This window comes from Plectropomus leopardus, chromosome 2, assembly GCF_008729295.1.
Source record: "Plectropomus leopardus isolate mb chromosome 2, YSFRI_Pleo_2.0, whole genome shotgun sequence".
Taxonomy (NCBI): domain Eukaryota; kingdom Metazoa; phylum Chordata; class Actinopteri; order Perciformes; family Serranidae; genus Plectropomus; species Plectropomus leopardus.
Window position 1 is genome coordinate 6,155,482 of NC_056464.1, and position 16,709 is coordinate 6,172,190.

General features: G+C 41.5%; 1 protein-coding gene across 5 annotated transcripts in view; it reads right to left on the bottom strand.

The window, feature by feature from the left end:
• Nucleotides 1–16,709, bottom strand: part of foxp1b (forkhead box P1b) — a 206,391-nt gene that overhangs the window by 14,897 nt on the left and 174,785 nt on the right. For all 5 annotated transcript variants that reach the window (XM_042499118.1, XM_042499110.1, XM_042499102.1 and 2 more), the window contains 3 exons: nucleotides 10,809–10,916; nucleotides 4,917–5,004; nucleotides 3,634–3,717 (listed from right to left, as the gene is read on the bottom strand). In XM_042499118.1, coding sequence (XP_042355052.1) covers nucleotides 3,634–3,717; nucleotides 4,917–5,004; nucleotides 10,809–10,916 — 280 coding nt within the window. The remainder of the gene's footprint in view (nucleotides 1–3,633; nucleotides 3,718–4,916; nucleotides 5,005–10,808; nucleotides 10,917–16,709) is intronic.

Sequence of the window (16,709 nt, forward strand, 5' to 3'; positions counted from 1 at the left end):
GGCCACTTTCTGTTTTTAAGGCCCCAAACTGGAGAACTTCCTCCTCGTAGGTCTTAGAGTAGCAAATCATTTTTTTAAAGACATATCTTTAAAATTTGGCTTTTCATTTAAGTTAACTCTTACTGGTATCATAGTTGAAATTTTGCTGTATGGTTCAGATCTTATTTTTTTAGCACTTTGGACTGCATCTTTGCATGGAGTGTGCTCTATAAATAAAGTTATTATTTTTAATGTTTTACCAAAAAAAATTAGACCTCACTGAATTACTAAAATGAGTGACATTTTTGTTTCCTTGTGCTCCCACTTAAACAGACGTGTCCAAGTCCTCACAATGTCTATTTATGTTTTGGAGGCTGAACTATGGCTTTCTGGCAGAGTCTGCCCAAATAATTTGGATTACTGCTGGGATGCACAAATGTAGTCTGCATCCTCACCAACAGTAGCACAAGACGTGTTATTCTAAATCACGAACTAAATAAATCACACTCGAGTTCGCGTGTTTCTGACACAATGCTATCAATAGAACGGGGCTGCGGTGTTGACTTCTCTTCCTGTGGATTAGCAGGCTTTGTTTCATGTTTCATCCATATTCCCTGGCCATAAACACAGAGAGGCTTCAACAATAGGCCAGACAGGCTGGTAATAGCCTTGCCTTTGTTTGCCTCACCATTTGGGCTCACTCCAGTGCCTAGACAAAATGAGACTTCAGACTGAAATTAATTAAATGGTAATTGGTGATCTAATTATACTGGCTTTGACTCGGCAAGCTGCTAAAGAAAATAAACAAAAAGTCCCTCCTTAATTATGTATGGCGTAAAAGGTCAGATTTCTGACAAGAATGCTTAGTGACACCAAGTGCAGACACCCACCCACACACACACGCGTGGATGCAAATACAAACACACGCATACACACACACACACACACACACACACACACACACACACACACACACACACACACACACACACACACAGAAACATGCATCGCTAATGTGGCACATTTTGTTTTGATCTTCCCCCGCTCCCATCCACCTCAGAGGAACAAAATGAATCCTATTCATTTGACGTCGTGCATACACAGTATCACTTTGTTTGTCTTTAATTATAACTAAATGTAAACCAGCTACTTTGCTATGACAGTTGGCTACTTATACACGCCTTTATTAAATGCAACAGCACAGAACGGCAGAACAGGCAATTACTGGAAGAACACAACTGTTTTCTTCACAGTGTCAGCTCTGAGAGTCCGTTGATTCTGCATCTGCTCAAAGGAGGTCCACCTCTGACGCTGCAATCTCACTAAAGCCTCAGCGGTGCCATGGGGCCCTGACCTGTGTAAGTCCACCACTCGCCCAGCCAAAGCCAAACGTATTTATCATTGCATTTCACAGCAGCTCGCAGCAGGAAAAGTGGCGCTGCAAAAATGGGAGTCTATTTATTTGAATAAAAATCCCAGCTTGCCCCCTTGAGTGTTGCTGCTGAGCTCTGACACAGCCATACTCACAGGCCCCGGGGAGAGACGAGAGGTAGTGAACTCAAGATGCTATCTGCCGCTCCTACCACTTTTCATACACAAATGTCCCCGTGTCAGAGCTCTCGTTTTGCACTCCAATCTACACGATCAGCATGTGTGACACATGCGGCTTTAACAGACAGCCTTTTGTCGTTCCACATCTCCGGGCGCTTTATGCTGCCGTGTCAATAGCTGCCACCTCTCAGACTGTAAATAAATGTTCCAAGCTGCGCTGAGAGACAAGACTCCTGCATGTATATATTGTGCATCTGTGTATGTGATTTCGGATTCACGCCCTGCAGTAAAATGATCTGTGAATGAACTGTCACGCAGACTGAAATATGGTGCTGTGAGGCCCCTTCTTAAACATGACAAAACAGTGCAGACACTTAAATGCCATATGTTAAGCCCTTGCCCCTATAGGATAGGGATTAAGCAGTAGGCTTTATGGCGTGGCATATATTAAGAGTGATAAGCATGATGTCTGGAATCTGTCAGGGAGATAATAAATTGATCTGCTTGTACATTTGTCCAAGATTTTCAGTTGTTTGTATGCAAAAATAAGATGTTTTTGTTTCTTCTCTTATTTTTCACGATTGTACTTTTTTTTTTTACACAGGAATTTGGAAGTCATTTTTGTACTTGTTTGTGTTTTGCTGGTTTCACACCTTTTTCTGGGAGTTGAAGTTGGGGTTGAATGTTTATGCATTGTATGCAATTGTATTTTCTTCTGTCTGTTGTCTTTCAATGTAAAGCACTTTATGTGTCATGAAATGTGCAGAATAAATAAAATTGCCATTGTTCACTCTTCCATGTGAGGTTCAATTTGATGCAAAACACAACTTCAACAACATTTAAATTCCATCTGGAACTTCATCTAATGTGGAAAAAATGTTTTTGAGATATTTATGCACAAACACTCTTAATTTAAAATTCTTTTTTTATACCGAATGTCTACCTAAATAAATCACGTTAGCCCAAGATGAGCCTATCCTGAATATTTCAGCCCTGAATTTGTTTCTCAGGGAAGCATTTGTGATCATAGAAAATCAGTATGAAATTCTCATTCAGCAGGTGCATAGAATGTTTCTTTCAAAATCAGTACGTGAATCTTATATCCGTTACTGGACATGTTACTTTTAAAGTGTAATCGGGTTCAAATTAGCAGTTGCACAGCTAAAACATTAATAAGTAATGTAACTATTTTAATTACTGTAAGTGATTACATTTGATTGTTTTCCAGCACATGTTTAAAACTGGCCAATAAAGGTAAAATAAAATGTTATTCCCAAAGAAGGTATTCCTGCACTACTAAAAGATGCAAAGCAATAGAATGAATGTTTTATTCTGTATGTAAAATATTTACCAAAAAGGATATCTCCAGATGTAACTCCTATGTGACCATGTCACCATCAGTTTGATTAGTGAAGTATTAAATTCTTTTCTCAGTATCTGTAACTGATCATAATTACATTTATTTTTAATTTAATCACGTTACTAGTTGCTCCCCAAGACTGCTTCTATCTACATAGCTATCAATCAATAATATCTTATTTTCAGCCCCTTCTTAAAATATTACAATTTTAATGTATTGCTTTAGCAATGTAGTACTCTTTAATTTTAACAGTCTATTTTCCTCTTTTTACTACATGCATTGGCATGGATTTGTTGTTGGTATTTTAATAAATGTTTCTTATATGTTATGTTACCAGACAGGAAAGCACTGAAAATAAATGTTATATTTAATCTTTACTATTAAATATAACGTCTTGTATTATTGCTTTACTCCTGTTTTCCTGTGCTTTCTCATCTTTCCTGTCTGCCCAAACAGCCAGTGCTGCTGCTGAGGCTGTTACAGTGTGTGCATTCAGTTCATCACCAGACACCAAATTGAATCTCGGATGTCAGCAGATGTGGTCCAAACAATATTTACTGCCTCCCTCAAGAGAACAGCTGTTTTTATTTAGCAGATAAATAAGAAGATGGAGGAAGGGATTAATGAATACATGTGTGCCAATTAAGACAAACAAAAGGATGGGGGAGGGACGACAGAGAGAGAGAGAGAGAGGGAGGGAGAGGGAGAGGGAGAGTGGGACGTATGACAGGGTTGCTGCTCACCGGCTGTGGGGTGGCTTTGGGCTCCGTGGACTTGACATGAAGGTGCGTCATCATGGCTTGCAGACGCTCTTTGTCTTTCGCTAGCTGTGATAAGGAAAGAGCACACATTACATTTTTTATGAACAAAAAAAGAAAACCTCTACTTTTTACTAATTCCATACATCCCTTTGTACCGAGGGCATCTTTTTGAACAAATTGAACTATTTTTTCTATCTTTTGCAGCTGTCTAATTATTTGTTTAAAAATGCTTTTTAGAAACTGTCAACAGTCCTGCACTTCAGGACAATCTAAGTACTGTCTCTAATCCAAGGTTAAAATATACTATGTCTCATCGCCAGTAACAGGCCCGGGCCCCTTTCTACCTGTCTGAAACTCAGCGCTGTCTTAGCTGCCAGCTTAAATTATGGTGATAGGCTGCATGCAAAGGAAGTCTGTGTCTGATAAACCTTTCGCTCCGTCCCTCTGGATAATACACCACCGGAGCGGAAATAACAGGACGCTGGTGTGGTGTAATGTTGGAGCAGCTCTCTTTGTTTAAGGTTAACATCCAGCAAACCACAACTGTTTTACACTCATTATCAGACATTTTTTGGGGCGTGTTATGTGGCTAAGATGTGAACCACAAGTGCTGCATAAAATCTGGAACACATCAAAATGGATCTGGATTTACTTTGTAGCATCAGATAATTAATAAATATACCCTTACATGCGGTGGTTGGTTTTTATCTCTCCCTGTTATACTAATAAATAAGCTCATGTTTGCCATATAAGCCACCATCACGTGACACATTGGCCATTATAATACCCCCCCATGGAACGTCAGGCTTTTCTCATAAAGTACATTCTTAATGTACACATGCAGAAAAAGACAACCAGGAAACAGTATTAAAACCACTGATTCTCAAATGTTCTGCACTTTTAAGTCACTCAACACTGCACTGTTATCCACACTATGCTGCCCAGTCACTCCACCAAGTGTTTTATTGTTGGTGCCAAACAGTTAAAAGCCATAAATAACTTTAAAACCCAGTAAAATTCAAAATGTAATTATCTTCTCTACTTAGCCTCGGGGCCATTCATATATCTTTTCGCTGGCTGTCATGCATACATAACACATTTTTAATGACTGGTTACTTGCAAAAATGTTACAAAATTATTCCCCTCTGCTGCCTTTTCCCTCTCCGCGAAGTGACCCCGTCCGCGGCTGAGGACGCCGAGGAGTCAGACGTCAGGAGAAGAAGACACATAAATATTTGGTTCCAAAACAAACGGAGAGACAATACCTGCAGCTCCAGCTGTTGTACGACCTGCATTTGCACCCGACACTGGGCTGTGCTCCTGTCATCCAGGGCGTGCTCATTGTTGAGATGCCTGCAAAAACAAAAAGGGAAAAGAGCTTTTGACTTTTCTGCAGAATTTTCCAAACAAAAGAAGTACAATGCACGGAGAACATGTTTTAGGTAAATATCAGAGAGCTGCAACATATCTGCAGAACAAGAAGGAAAAACGCCTTTAACATACAAGAATGACACTAAATATTTCATGGCAGTCATGTCTCCTCCGACTACAGCTAACAGATAAGAGGGATGATTGAAGAATTTCAGGTTCCTTTGCTACATTATGAACCACTGCCCTCATGCCAGTTTTACCCCCTCCCTGCTCTCCTTGTTGCCATTTTCAGATGTGTTTTCTGTTAATTATGCTGCTGTAATTAAGAGAATTTCGAATAAAGCCGGAGCAAATGCAGAGGACAACAGGACGAAGAGATGGGATCTGTCACAAACTTGAATTATGGATATAATTATGCATGATTATTTTACACAGGAAAGATGTTCTCTTTTCCTATAACTAATCTAAATAAGTAGCTCGCTGGGTAGCAGACAGGGTTTTTTTTTTCGTTTTTTTTTCTGTGATTTATATAAAATGGTGGAGATAAGGTTCACGAGTGAAGGAAATATGATTGGAGGAATTTTATCAGCCACCGCATGAATTACTGTTTGAAAATGCTTATGCAGGGGCATTTCATTAATCATTTAATCATAATCCGAGCAGGATGTTTGAACTGATTTCACAAATACCCTTTCATTTCACTACTTCATTATGCTCGCTAATGGATCCAATATATTATATATATCATAAATTATATCACATCTTCGGTGACCATGTAGGTCACTGTCACCAGGCATGTCTGTGTGTGCGCGGTGGCGCCGGCAGATGAGAGGAGAGAGGAGAAGGTGCACCCCGCCTTTTCAAAAATGCACCCTTTTCCCTGTCATTTACTGCAAATCAAAAATAGCCAGAGTCAACCTGTGAAGGCAGCGCTGGCGTGATGATGGCCCAATAAATTTGAGGCCATTGCTTTATGTACAGACAACACATTTGTGCATTAGACGCTCAGAAAACAGACACGTGAGGGGAGAGGAGAATTGATAGTGCTCTGCTCGAAATGTGAAGGTTTCTGTTCAGCTGCCGTATTTTCAACCTTGAAGTGAATGATTTAAATCTTTATGGGAAATGTGGACCCCCTTCAGGTCCTCCTATTGTGTTTTTGATCATACATTTTTCAAAATGACTGTGATATACATTCAGCACTTGAAGTTAATTATTATGGAAAAAAAAAATTAAAAAGGCATACTTAAAAGGAAGCGTGGGTAATAACCCCCTCTGCTGAAATCAATTCAGACTTCTTCTGGGCTTTTCCATTTGTTTGAGTCAAATAAATGCCCATTTAATTAAGTAGGTCGGAAAATGAAACTGGTAAACATTTCAGGACATCTTACTAAATTTCAAAGAAGGAAAATAATAGGTAAAGACGTTTCAGCTTCAATTTAACCGGCACAGAGTGAATTTTCAATGAAGGGTGGCCTACGTGAGCAGCTTTGGAATTTCTCTGCTCATAGGAGACATGTGCCCTGCTTCTTTTCATCCTTTGTTACATTCCACTTTATTTCTTCTAATGACATGGAGAGTCACAGTGCATAATTAATAGGAAATGAAATATTCAAATGGCCCTAATGCAGCCTTGAGAGGAGTGTCTGGACATGGGGAGCAGGGGATACGGGGGGGAATTGACGTCGGGAGAGGCTATGAACGTTGGCATGTGTCACTTTCTGGACTTCAAATGAAGCCACTTTTAAAAGCTCTCTGGCAGGATGACAGTCCCTAATGTAAATTGCCACAATAAAACAAGTTAAATAGACATTCCTGTAACAGTGGGCTTTTTACATATCAGTTAGTTTGCCTCTTTCTTTACGATTTCTAATTATATAGACTGGACCGAGCGCTTAAGGCTGTCTCTGAGGAAGGTTTATCTTCTTTACTGAAGGCTGGGATTTGAAATTAAATGCACAGATCTTAATTTAAAATGCTTTACAGATTATTTCTAATTGTCAGAATTGTTAATTTTATGGTTACACTTTTCCTGCGGGATTTTCTTTTATTTTTAAATTTAATGTTTGGCTTATTTGTGTTTTTTTTTTTTTTTTTTTACATGCGGTGGTACAAAACAAATTCCTACATTGTTTCGAGGTGTGAGACAGACAAGACAGTGCAGCACTAGAGGGCACTGCAGTGTTTCCCTGGCTCTGACCTCTGACTGGACACTGAAGAGACGGGTCTTGACCCTCATAAAAACACCAGGCTCTGCTCCGAGTCTGCCTCCGCCCCTCCTGTGTGCTGAACCCCCCAAAAAACAGGAACAGGGATTTGGTGCTTTTGTATTTATCAGGATAGTGCGTGTAGGTATGTAATGTTTTCTTTAAAAGATAGAATAAATACACACGCAGTTTAAAACAACATTTCAGTCCCGTGTTAGTTGTTGCTGTTGGCATGCCGAGCAGAAATCTGGTTGACGTTAGAGTCCTCCTCACCTTTCTTTCTCTCTGGTACACTGTGTTCTGCTGACTACACACACATGCACGCACGCACACACGCATGCGCACACACACACACACACACACACACACACACACACACATACACCTATCCTCACTAAGATTTTCTCCCAACCTTTGGAGACTTTTCTAAGAGCATTATAAAGCCTGTTTTTTGATTTTTTGATTGTTTTGTTTTCGGTGGGCCTGCAGTATCAGTTGCTGGGTTTCATGTGGAAGTGCTTAAGGGTTTGAGAGTTAACACCTTGGTGAGCTGCTCGCACTCTCGCCTGCTGTTAAACAAAGGCGGCTTTGTGGAGACTCTCCCCAAATGTTTTCTTAACATGTTCCAAGCAGTTTGAGCAGGCAACTAAAGTAAACAAGATGTTGCCATGATAAAAACACTTGTAAAAACAAGAGCAGAGTGCACTTAGAGACTTTTTAAGGCAGAGCTCTACCGGGCGCCCTGAATTTAATTCCCCTCTCTTCTATAAACAAAGACTGAGGCAATGTCAGAATACAATAAATAGTGATGGATTTAAGAGGGCACTCCCAACGCTGAAATATGCGTCTGTGTGTGTAATGCGTGCATGTGTCACAGGGTGTTTATTAAATTAAAATCAAAATACATAACTGCCTCCTATTTTTTTGCATCTCGTGCATAAACTTTAGCACCATAAAATCTGCCGGAATAAGCTTTTCTAACTTAAAGTGGATTTGAGCAAACGATCAAAAAAGCAAAAGAGGATTCAAAAATGTTGACTGTGAGGCGTCCCTCCGCACTACCTTTCTCTCCTTCTGTGAGGAAACCGTGTGTTCGCTGAGTGCTTGTTTTAGGATAATGGAATTGTGTCATATCTTGTTTAAAGTGCGACTAATCCGGGGTGACAGTGAGCCATTGATCTGCTGCCACAATGCAGATGTTTTCATCCCCTCCGTAACCATGGCGCTGTTATGTGTTGGATTACCTAGAGCGCGCTGCACACAGGGTTGATTAGTAAACCAGCGGCTGTGACTCAGACAGAGGAACATGGTGCAAAACAAAGGCCTGTGTCAGACTGCACAGGGTCAGACTGAGGGGTGGGAGATATGGCCAAAATCTTCGATCACAGTATATGTAATTTCATATCAAAGTAACGGTACATATCCCCTTTTGGAACTTCCAAGCAAACGAAAAAAACACCAGTAATCCCTCTCAATCATCACTAGTGACACACTTGAAGTGAACAGTCTTGTATTCATCTGCAAAGACTCTATTCTCTGCCTGTATGTTTGTTATTTTATTCATATTTTCTGTGTATGGGATGTTTATGGGCTTGTCCCCACACAGTGCTCAGGTGAGGTCAGGGCTTTAGGGACCAAGTGCCAGACCATAAGCAGCAGGCATTAAAGAGACACAGCGCCGAAAAACACAAATATAGCAAGGTGAAACGCCAAAAGAGAGTGGACGTGAGGGTTAGCTCTTAATTTCACTTTTGATTGAAATTGTCTTAACAAACTTTAAGTGACAATTCCTGCATAGTATCACTTTAAAAACAAAACACTTAGAATAAAATTCTTTCAAAATGGAAGCTTGAAGGTTCCTGAGAACAATGATTTATTAATGAAGATTAATTAATGAGAGTGTTACATGTTCTGTATTTAGAACTTCACTCTCCTCCTCCAAGTCTGCCCAAATCAATGTCAATCAATGTCATGACATTGTGATATCATGGAAGAATCACATGAGAATCACATGAGAATTCAGCTCTGATTTGCTGCATACACACACAATAGTACCCATGGTAGAAACAACATTACTAAATCTCTACTGGTGGAGACATTTTTACCACCACACAGAATGCACCGTCACATCCTGCAACCCTAGTCAATCCTGTTATACCCCTTTTCCACCAAAATTAGCGTGTGTAAACACTGGAAAACCAGCTAAATATAGGCGATAGACTACTGCCAGTAGACCAGAGCAGGGAGCACGGCTCCACTGCAGACTAGCATGCCTATCTGTGTGTGGGCTTTTTTTTTAGTGTGTGTCATGTTTGACTCCATGGCCGGCTGGAAAACAGATTAGTAAACAGTAGAAAGCAGCATGGAGGCCAATGAAAACGTTTACACAAGTTACTTCTTTTTTATATCTCTTGCTTATTCAGTCTCTCCTTCAAATTCAGTGCAAACTAATTTGAATCGATGTTAAAGCGCCGATTGGTTGGAGACGGACAGTATTTTGTGGTACTGCATCATTGCATCCATAAGAAAAGGTGCTAAAATAAGCACCTTCACCTTGGTGTTGTATTTCCATCGCTCCCAATCAAAGCCAGAGCTGATAAATACTCATGACTAGTGCAGAGTCATTGTACTTGAGTGTAAATGCCGATTGTAACTTTACATTAAAAAAGCCGGATGTTAGCAGGTGTTAGTGGGTTTTTGTGCAATAGGAAAAAGGCTTTACACTGTTGACACTGCATGTTACAAAAATGCTACAAAGTAGATCATCCTGGCTTAGATGGAGCTCTTAAAAGGTCTAGTGATTGTAGCAAACTGAAACTTCTCCCAGTTGCCAAACCTATAGGAGAACTATGGTGGCACAAAAATGGTCCTAGCCAAATTTTGGTTTGTCCATTCTGGGCTACTGTAGAAACAACAGCAGACTCCCCAGAGCCCTGTATATACAGCAGATATAAATGGCTCATTCCAAGTTAACGGAAACACAACGATTCTTAGTTTCAGGTGATTATAAACTAATGAAAACATAGTTGTGAATATTATATTCCACTTCTGCTATAGATGCCCCTAAATCCTACACACTGGACATTTAGGTACAATATAAATGATTGATTTTAACATAGTGCTGAAGTATAAGCCTTCAATAAAATAAACACAAGTCAAAGAAGTACAGCCTGAGAAAATAGAAAGAAAGACAAATAACGCACATGCGCACGCGCACGCGCACACACACACACACGCACACCAATCCCCCTGTCCAGTGACAAGGGCAAACATGCAGAGCGCCCTAAGTGTGGGCTGCCACAGATAAACATCCTACCGTTGTTTGTTTGGGAAAAACGGCCCCCGTCACCATGGGAACTGCACTTATCACAGGAATTAGAGGCCCATGCCGTTCTCTGAAGGAGACCCCGCCACCTTGTTGAGAGAGAGGGCCAACCCAGGCACCCGCACTCAAGAATAACAACCGGCTACACCTGTAGTGCCTCTGAGTCGCCGGGGGTCACGAAACGTGTAATCGACCCAACACGAGGACAAACAAACTGTGATGGAAACGCACCCCCGACTATGACTTTTACTTACTTGAGGAATGAATGGAAATCGTCGAAGACCGCCTCACATCCAGGCCACTTGCAGACGCCGTGGCCGTAGAGGGGGTGACTGTGGGGGGAATGCTCTTCTAGCGTGGATCTGAAGGAGAAAATTCACAGAAAGAGACAGCTATTAATAAAAAAAAGTTTCCTAGAGAAACACATTACAGAGGAAGAGTTCTCCTTTTAATCTGCTGCCTGGTCAGCACCTCCTTGTGTGTACTATATATGGTTTCCACATGAAAACCTTGACTTGAGCTTGATCTGTGAACCTGTGTGTGTGTGTGTGTGTGTGTGTGTGTGTGTGTGTGTGTGTGTGTGTGTATGTGTGTGTGTGTGTGTTGAATCAGTGTACCTGTGTGATCTCTGCTTGCTCTTCTCTTAAAAGTGGGGACTCATGTTGCGAAAGTGCAGGCAAATCAATATGTAATTATTTAGTATCACTGAGCCATGTTGCAATTCACTTTGATCAGGACTGCTAGGGGGGCTCCCTCAGCCGCCGCCTGCTGCATCATGTCCCTGAGCCCACCTGGTGGAGCGTGCGCCACAAAACCGCCTAAAAGCACTTTCACACAAACTGTAAACATCCCCACCGCCTGGTATCAATTTATCTACTGACCAATCCGTGTCACCAGGGGGCTGACAAGCATCTATGGGGGAGGCTTCATACAATCAGTCTAAATAGCAGGGAACGTCCCCGGAAAAACAAACTTTACAACATCTTCCATATGGCGAGAGGTGTGGAACCACGGCTAACCACAATCGGTGCTCAGAGAGTGAGAGAGAGCTGCCTGTGTGGAGGCAGTGTCTGCTAAGAGAGCAAGACAGGCAGCCATATGGACACGAGCACTATACAAGACACACAACTTTCAGCTACAAGAGCCTGGGGGACTGGCCTATATCGCTACCACCTGTGCTTCTGGTGAGCACAACGCTACTGCTGCCTCTTCTCCAAGTCTGAGCTGCGCTCTCGGAGACAACGGGCCAGAGAGGGAGATTCATTACACTTGTGTCGCCATGTGGGAATAACCACTAAAATCTCATTCATATACATGTATTCAATAAGAGATAATGTCTAATGCTGCTACTTCAGGGGGCGTCTTTAAGGAGAGAGATGGAAAATAAATACTGGGAACATCTTGTGTCGCTGCGCCAATCATCCATCTGCTCTGATTTAAAAAATGGATGTAAAAATGAATTAGTCAAAAAGAAAGTAATCTAACCGCCAACTTCTCGGGATTTAACATGTTCAGATTAAAATCTCATTTGTATCAGTGTTAGAAAAGATGTACCTCAAGTAGGAAATTTTAAAGGTCGTCACAGGTTCCCTTGTGTTATAATTACTTGCTTAAGAGTTCACATTGTTCATAACATGTGATAATTGCATTGCAATTAGGAAGCAGTCAAGCATTCATGAATGTGGTTAGCAGCTCTTTTTTTTTTCCTCCCAAAGTCAGATATTTTTTTTAATTCAATTATGAATTATGCATTCACATTAAGACCTCTGTTTTGATACAGCTAATAAATAGATGGCGGAAGACCTACTATAATGAGTTTTTAACAAGGAAATGTGTGGACTGGCGAAGGTAACGCTTTGGTTTTTAATTTAAAGAGATCCTTTTTTAATTCTTTTGCGAGCAGGGCTTGTTGGTTAATTCTGTATTAATAAGAAATTGAAATGTGGAGTGCGCTGGGAATCAATGAGCACAAAGCGCTGCGAGGGGCTGGCGGCAGAAGAGCCCTTTTAAATGGTGGATGGCTAAACAGTAGTAAATGACAGAATTTACAGCAAATGAGCTACATTAGTGTAATAGGAGAAGAGTGTGGGATTCGTGGGTTTTTCTCCCATTTGAGAACATGTTGAAGAGAGGGGAAGGAGAAAAAAAAGAAAGAAAGTGCTCCAACGCTTGTGCTGAAATGCTTCCCTGTGTTGCGTTATATTTGACTCTCACCCACGACAGGTCTGTCAGGATGTTATTATTGTCAGGCAGCCCCCGGGGGGGAGAACACTCTAATGATCTTGTAACAGCGATGAGGGGAAACCGTGTCATCAGCGTCCTTTAGAAAAACATTAAAGCGCCTATAGACGCAGACAGAAAGGTGTTGCTTATGTGGAGACGACAGCTGCTGGCCAGTTGTTTTCTTTTGATGAGACGCTCTGGGCCATAAACAAGTCATGATCTATGGCATCGTGTGCTGATGGACTCAATCTATCAGCGAAAGAACGGAAGATGGATGTCCGGCACGCTGGGTCAGAGTCTGGACACAATGTGTGTGAAGCCAGTCACAACACCCATGCTACTAATGTTAGCCTACTCCCTCGCTTCCCTCCTCCCTCCTTTTTAACTCTCTACACTCGATCCTTTCCTTCTCTGCCACTGCACGGTTCACCCTAAATGATTTAATTATGAGTTTTTTTAAGACAAATGAAAGGCAAGAAAGATGGGAGTGCTGTGCCAAATCTGATTATTTATCTCCTTAACAGATTGCTGTGTTACAGTCCCCGAGCTGTGGTTACTGATGGTTGTTGGGAAGTAAAGTGGGCCAGGCGCTTTGTGAGGACGCCCCCTCCTCTCTTTTACAAAGCTGATGCAGCACTGTATGGGGAATTTGTGTCAGATACAGATCAGCCACATTTCATTTAAATAAGCAAATCATTGAATAAAGATGACCTGGCTCACAGGGGTATATCTCTATCTGTGCATCACAGTTGGAGAACAGCAGCTGACAGATTGAGTGACTCAGGCTCCTGGTCGTATCGGGGAGGGGGGGGGTGTTGTTCAGACAAACAGAAATCCCAGCCTTTGCTGCCGGAGTGTTCTCAGAGACAAGTAAAAGCAGGAACACGTGCCTCGTCTTCGGTTTGTGTCAAGCCCGGCAGTGATTGAATTTCTCCTCCTTCCTTTAAGACGGAAGTGCAAAGCCGGTGAGTGATTCCTGTGGATGCACTTAAGGTTTTAGTTGCAGGCGTCGTTGTGCCTGGGCAGATTTTATATGACACATGAAACTAACTACATGGTACTTAGGGCCTGCTGTAAACCAATCTGAAGCCAGTCGGGAAAACAGGCCCATCAGCAGAGAGGCTTGTTTCTGTTGCATGACAAAAGGACTCGCGAAACCGCATCAATTAAAAGTTCATTAAGTTCAGCGCTGGGAGGATGAGTGGATGCTCTCTATTTACGCCTGGGCCGGCCCAGCCCATTATCTTCAACCTGATTATTCAAATCCCTGGATTATAACACAGACGTTTTCTCAGAGCCTTACTTAGAATAACCATACTTAATAATATTTCTTTTTTTTTCTTTCCATGGAGTCTGATTGAGTCTGCATCATCAAAAGGTGCAGAGAAGAACAATGCTCTTGATAGTTGTGCGATTTAAGTGTCTCAAAATTAAGAAAGGATTATTGCTCGTGTGAATCTGAATTCGGCATTTAATAAGCAGTGTTTTGTGTTCACTTTGTATCAGTCGAAGTAATTGCACGTTTGAAAGTCTCCATACGTAATCCACGACTTCCTCCCAGCAGATGGGGCTGGATGAGACTCACCTGCTTGGGTTTTTTTTTTTTTTCTGACAGATCTAAGATACTGCGAGAATATTCAGACTGAGGCTGCCGTCTTCACTTAAGCTCGTGTTAAACTGCTGTTGACATCTTCTTTAATCTCTGACAGTCAGCGCGAGGCAGAGGGGGCTGCCAGCTCTTGCGTTATGTCTTCTCCGATGTTTCATGGAGCACCTCAGCTGAGGCTGGTTCTTGCCTTTTTCCCTGCCACCGGTGCTCACCTTGTTTGCTCGCTCGCGACAATGTGTGATGGAGTGAGCGAATCAATATCCTCCCCCTGCGATTTGTCTTCAACTACACACAAACCAGACACTCAGGATGAAGGACTGAAAGCCTGTGGATACTGTCAAATGTGGGAGCAACTAACGCCCTTTTCTCATTTTATTTTTATTCCAGTGTCTGCGCTGGGAGATAACTTTGAAACAGGAAAGAGGATAAGTGTGCGCAGGTAATATGTCTAAAAAAACCACTGCTTGAAAAGAAATAGCCGTGTATCTCTCCCTTAGTGAATCATAGCTCTCAGAGTCACTCAGATCCTCTCTACCCCCCCGCCAGCAGCCCCTCTTCACCTCCAAAGGCCCGCTGGTTTACTGTGCTAAACATGTTTTCATCGGCATTGCTTTCATAACGACACGTAGGGTTTTGATCACTGAAACACAAGTCAGATGTTTTGCAGTGAGCTCACGGTGCCTGGAGGCTCCTCACTAGCAGTTCAAAGATCAGCCTTTGGTGCAAGAAAACAAGCAAATGTGTAAGATGCCAAATTAATTCCTTCCTTAAAGACACACACACAGACGCAGACACACACACACACACACACACACACACACACGCACAGACACACACACACACACACACACACACACACACACACATACACACACACACACACACGTGCACACACACACACACACACACACACACACACACACACACACGCACAGACACAGACACAGACACAGACACACAGCTCAGAGAGCAAACGCCTTTCACAGATGATTCATCCGGGTTCTGAAAATATGATACACCCAGGGTTTGTTTTTTCAAACACAGCTTGTTGTTCTTGTAACGCTTTAGTTATTCACGATGTGACAGGTTTGATTGTTCACATCAACAAGTTCCCACTATACAAGGAACTGGTTTTCCTTTCTGAAAGACACACTCAGTGTTTTCGAGGTAATGCAACTAGGAGTCACAGCTGCACTTCCCAACGTGCAACTGAAACAATAGCAGGAGGGGGTCAATACTCTAACCCCGTCATTAATAGCACAGTGATCCCATTTCGACTGCATGCACATTTCTCCAAATCCCCGTCTTCCTTCCAGGTGTTCTGTGAAATCCCCAGCTGCATCCAGCCACAGAGCAAACTGTGACTGTTCTGGCCTTAATAGAAATAATACTTACACACTATGACTTAAGTGTAATCTCAAAGCAAACCCTATGGGGGCATGTCTATCAACTGAGGTCCTGGGAGAAATTGCAATTTTTTAATGGGAATATGTGGCACATGGGCCCTCTGTTTGCTTTAGATGACAGTCAAGACTTTTCCACAACTTTAATTACCAGTTGTAGGTTACAAATAATAATATTATAATAACTTTATTTATATAGCACCTTTGAAAACAGACTTTACAAAGTGCTTTGACAAACAATGGTAAACCAAACAATCCTACTGAACACAAGCGAGATTAAACTAGGGTGGGGTTTGTATAAATTTAAAACCAGAGGATAAATAATCCAAGACGCAAGACGTAAAATGTCAATATAAGACAAAGAAATAGAATGAATAACAACAACAGAAGCAATAAAAGCAATAAAACCACAAAAAGTAATAAAATAAATAAAACATAAATTTAAAAGGTAAAAGAAATAAAAAAAGACAACATCACTTAAAAGCAAGTCTATAAAAATAGGTTTTAAGAAGAGGTTTAAAAGAACAGAAATAATGTCGGCCTGTTTAAGTGATTTCATTGTTGCGGATGAATTTTACGTTAGTTGGTGCATGATCCACTGATCCTGATCGTTTGATCTAAGGTGCTCATAAAAGTCGGATGCTGTCTGAAGTCAGTCTTTTTCTCTTCTTGACATCAGACTGTATAAAAAAGACAGACGACTTGACAGCTCCCTAAAAGTGAAGCCAAAACATCTCGATTGCCACTTGGTGGCCTGCTGTAGTATAAGTCAAAAACCCCGCCCCCTTCAGGCTAGCATGGGACAAACTAAAATGTCAACTCAAAAGTTGATGTCAAATGAATTTTTCCCAAAAGACAGTTTCTGATAAGCTAAGTTTTAATATGTTATTTGATGCTATAAAAAGGGGGTGTGACATAAT